The following is a 5102-nucleotide window of genomic DNA, read 5'->3' on the forward strand; positions in this document are numbered from 1 at the left end:
CCCCCACAATCATAAGCAAGACCCCACCTCTGCCTTTCTCCCTTCCCCCTTCCCTTTTTATACCCTCCTTCCCTTCTCCATCTCAACCATCTCTCATTAATGTTATTAACTTTTCATCCATCCTTACAGTTGACTTCTCTTCTCCCAAGTAAAGCTGGGAGTACATTTGGAAATGTGACATGAATATAAAATTGGGAATTTAATGGGAAAGGACCATGTCTTCTCCCAAGTAAATCTGAAAAGTACATTTGGGAATGTGAGATGAATATATATATTGATAATTAAATGGAGAGGACTATGTCTTCTCCCAAGTAAATGTGAGGGTACATTGGGGAATGTGAGATGTAATTACATGGAGAGGACCATGTCTTCTCCCTAGTAAATGTGAGGGTACATTGGGGAATGTGAAATGAATATATATATTGATAATGAGTTGGAGATGACCATGCCTTCTCCTAAGTAAATGTGAAGGTACATTGGGGAATGTGAGATGTAATTACATGGAGAGGACCATGTTTTCTCCCTAGTAAATGTGAGGATACATTGGGGAATGTGAAATGAATACATATATTATTTGAAATAATGGAAGGAGACCATACCCTACCTAATATTCATTTTGAGAAGGTAAGTGGGGAATTTGAATAATAGAAATCATGAATTTTATATTAGACCAATATTTCTCAATATTTTCAAATAATGTAAACATTAACAAAATTTGTAGGATAAGTTTTAAGTGGGGCATTACACGCAAACCCCTCCTCGATTTCCCTTCGTTAAATTGGCATGCGCAAAACCCCCCCCCCCACCACCCGTCGATTTCCCCTCGTTAAATTGGCATGTGCAAATATAGTGATGTGGGGTTTAATGGTAAGTTTCGCTGGGTGAAACCTACGAGATGAGCGTTCAAATCTCATTGAGTATATATATGACCTGTTGTGTCTTGTTGAGGCATAAATTTCCTGCTATTGTTGAGGCATAAGTTCCCTGCTATTGCGCAGTTACCAATTATCCTAAATTAAAAAAAAAAAAAAAAAAAAATTGGCATGTGGAGACACTTTGGGATGTCAAATCGGCTTGTATGTCATTGGGCTATACAGGCATTAAATGTTTTATGGCTGGTTGGTTATTTGTTATCAGGAATGTGAAATTCGCTGAGTCACGTATGTATAAAAACATTAAATACTTTTTGGCAAACTGATTATTTATGACCGGTTAACCAATGAATGTACCGTGACTCTGATGACGTGGTGAATCCGTCGAAACCGTTATGCAGCTCGTTATGTGGAACATTGAGTTGATGTGATACTTCTGCTGGTGAAACCAACCATTCAAAACGAGGAAAATTGATCCGCTGATAGGCGAAGGCACTGGGAACTTGCGTGTATAGTGCTTATTTCTTTGTAAAAGCATGGAAGAAACCAAATGGATGCCGGAGAATATTAATGTAAAGGGATAACTCGACTAAGGAAAATGGGGCGTTACTTCCTTCCTTCTGGCGTTACTTCCTTCCTTCTGCCTCGGCGGTACAAGGAAACCACTGCAACATCTCACGGAAATATCCGGCCACTTTCCTATGCTGCCTTCCCTTAAATAACCCCCCAGTATCCCAATTCATTCATATGTTTGATTGGCATTCAATTTGTGTAACCGATTTTGGGGAAAATGAAGAATTCATCGTCTGGCCCGTCATTTAGTAAGATCATCCGAATGAAATCGAAGAGCTCAGCTGATACGTCTGTGCTAGTGGGTGTTTATGTTGTATTCCAGCTTGCAGTCTTGGGGTCTCTGTTGAGTACTCATTCTCACTCTCCCTCTCAGCCGAACAGTTGTGGACATGGCATCTCCTGGCTTCCTCCTCACGTCTATCTCTCTGCTGTTGCCTGCCTATCCGCCATTGTTGCTCTCGCCTTTGCATTCATAACAGAAACCCACCTGGACTTCATACAACGCCGGCTGCTCCTCTTACAAAACGTTTCTAGCGATTTGATGAATACGGGCGATGAAGATGTAGAAGGTGGAGGGCCTCCATGTTCATGTTCATTGAGTTATAAGGACTATTTTTCCGCTTACAGGCTCGCTATCTCGGTTAATGTGCTTGTCTTCCCTGTCCTGATCTTCAACGCATCCAGGCGTTTACTCTGCTGAAACCCTCGCTTTCTCTTCTCGGGCATATTTGCCGGAATTTTTAATAGATGTATGAATTCTGCAGCATAAATATGATATTGGGGTTTTTGAGCTTAAATAAATGGTTGAATTATCCTAAATCTCTGTGGCAAAAGTCTGTCATTGCTCCCCCATATATTGACCATAGCTACTAAATACAAATTCGAATCGATAAGGTAAAAACTTGATTATATAAAGTTTAATTCGAATCGATGTTATCTGTTATGAAATCATTGAAGGGATGTTCGTTCTAGTTTTTGTATAATCTGGAGAAGCGGGTTCTGTTGATGTGATGTATAGGTTTATCCTGTTTCAGATATGGATGATTATCGGTATCATTTTCTGTAATTTTGTGGGGTTTATCTTCAGCTCAATATTCAGCGATATGTATTTGAAGACTTTTATATTTTTTTAATATAAATCTATGTCGATTTTTTCTTTGAAAAAAAAAGTTTAATACAAGAAAAATATAAAAATACACATTTTTTAAAAGTTAATATAATAGTTTTTCAAAATTTAAAAAAATTAAAACAAATTTTTTAATAGGAGTTTACTTATTTTAAATATTAATATTTTATTTTGTCTATTTAAATCGATGTAGAAATAATGAAAGAAAAATTGCATCGAATTTATTAATATGACAAACTGAAAAATATGTAAATAATGCATATAAGCTTCCATTGATCTCTACCTATCAAGAAATTCCAAATTTATTCTAACAGTAAGTATATATATGAATCTTTATTGTAGATCACCTAAATTAATCTGTCTTCCAATTTGCTAATAGCTATTATCCAATCCAATTAAAAGAGTGAAAAATATTTTAAAGTTTTTGCTATTTTTAAATATAAAGCTTACTTTTTCTATATTTTTTTTAGTAAATAGATTAATTTAAAGCTTACTTTTTCTATATTTTTTTAATAAATAGATTAATTTTTTTAAATGAGAAACCAACCATGTTTTTTTAATGGTAATTAATTTTTTTAAACAAGAAACAAACTATGTTTTCTAATTGTAAGATTTTATAAATGTAAAATTTCTATTACATTTTTTTTAATCATACTTTCTAATATAGATTATTGTTTTGACAATGCATTATATTAGATATCATTTTTTTAAACTAGAAACAAACTATGTTTTGTAATTGTAAGCTTTTTATAAATCATATTTTCTAATATAAATTATTGTTTTCACAATGCATTATATTAACAAACTATGTTTTCTAACATTAAGTTTATATAAATGTAAAATTTCTATTACATTTTTTTAAATCATACTTTCTAATATAAATTATTGTTTACACAATGCATTATATTAGATATCATTTTTTGGGTGCTCGGAGAGGTGAAGGAGTGGGATTGAAACTAGTGAAATGAAGTGGGATTGAAACTAGTGAAATGAAGTAGGGGTGAAGGAGTGGGATTGAAACTAGTGAAATGAAGTAAGATTGAAACTAGTGAAATGAAATGGGATTGAAGAAGTGAGATTGAAACTAGTGAAATGAAGTAGGGGTGAAGAAGTGGGATTGAAACTAGTGAAATGAATTAGGGTGAAGAAGTGGGATTGAAACTAGTGAAATGAATCACATTGTGTCAATCATCACTTCCAGGGCTTGCACCCGATAACCAAAACTTCCTAGGAGGTCACCCATCCCAAATCGTCTTTGGCTCAAGCACAATTAATTGTGGAGTTTTCCCCATAATCAAGACCACTTAGCTTGCTACCCCATTTGCAAAACTTTAGCAAGTATTGTGTCATGAACCATTCAAGTAGAGTTCCCTTCACTCTTTTGAATTTAAGTATTGAGGGGTTTTCCCAGTGCATTATATTAGATATTAGATATGATTTTGTCCGTATGCAAGTCAATCAGCATAAACAAGCACACTCTCTTCTAGGAATGAGGTGCCTCATCCATTCACTTCAAGGAAAAATGACTTGCCATCCAAACTAGGTGTCCAACATACACATATATATTGTAATTTCGTCCACTGCATCTTTCCTCTTTACTTATACCTTGTCGGTTCCTAGATCAACATCCTTTGCAAGAGTCCATTCTTCCTCAAGGCACAACTTTTCCAAGCATGACTCTCCTTTCCTAGAGAGCACTCTTGCATTTGCATAGCTACTCCAATCCAAGCAACATGATCCTTTGACCAAGGTCAAATATAGACAATCATTATTGCTACCAAACATATCTAGTAAATTATTTTCCTTTCTCCAAATTCATCTCTATGGTGTATCTATAACTCTCTAGGCCTAGTGTTTGAACCATATCTTTGATACAACTCTGTAATGTACCCAAACCCCTAAGTCATCTTAAGGAAGTGGGGTTATAAAAAAACATATTCCTTCAACCACTTTGAAATTCATTTATGAGACCAACATCATCTTCTACTCATCAAGAGCTTTCCAATGATATAAATTTCATCCATATCCAAATTCTAGACTCAAAGTTTGGCCTCTTGAAGAATTTATTCTTTCAGACATCACATCAACATTATGTGGTAGACACATGGCAGTGCTCTACCCATGTGTCACCATTGCATAGGTCCATGTCTTTGTTGGACATGTCATTGTCCACTTGCATCCAAATTTGGGATTCCTATAAATCCCTATTATCATATATATATATTTCAGATTTATGGTCTTACTGATATCTACAGATCTCAAATAACCATTCCCATCACTCGAAAAATTCCCAATACCCATCAACTCACATGCATGTTAATATGGCCATTGGGCCAATACAACATTGGGCTAATATGCCACCAGGAAACATTGATAATGATCCTTGCACCTTTCCTGATATGGTTGATGAAGCTCAACCAACGGAAACATATCCATCAAATGATGGAGATTCAAATCCATATGGATCTGGAAGTAGGGCCAAGTCCTTGCTAGACATGCTAATGCCCCCTTGCATCTAGATATGAGATTCC

At 35.3% G+C, this 5102-nt stretch overlaps 1 protein-coding gene across 1 annotated transcript; it reads left to right on the plus strand.

The window, feature by feature from the left end:
* The first annotated feature begins 1481 nt into the window (after nt 1-1481).
* On the plus strand, nt 1482-2246 carry LOC149256610 (uncharacterized). The gene has a single exon (XM_089457468.1). It carries the CDS (start codon nt 1663-1665, stop codon nt 2143-2145), a length of 483 nt encoding a protein of 160 aa, XP_089313594.1. The 5' UTR covers nt 1482-1662; the 3' UTR covers nt 2146-2246.
* The last annotated feature ends 2856 nt before the right edge of the window (nt 2247-5102 follow it).

This window comes from Pinus tabuliformis, chromosome 7 (assembly GCF_031772625.1).
Source record: "Pinus tabuliformis cultivar Carrire ecotype Pingquan chromosome 7, CPIR1, whole genome shotgun sequence".
Taxonomy (NCBI): domain Eukaryota; kingdom Viridiplantae; phylum Streptophyta; class Pinopsida; order Pinales; family Pinaceae; genus Pinus; species Pinus tabuliformis.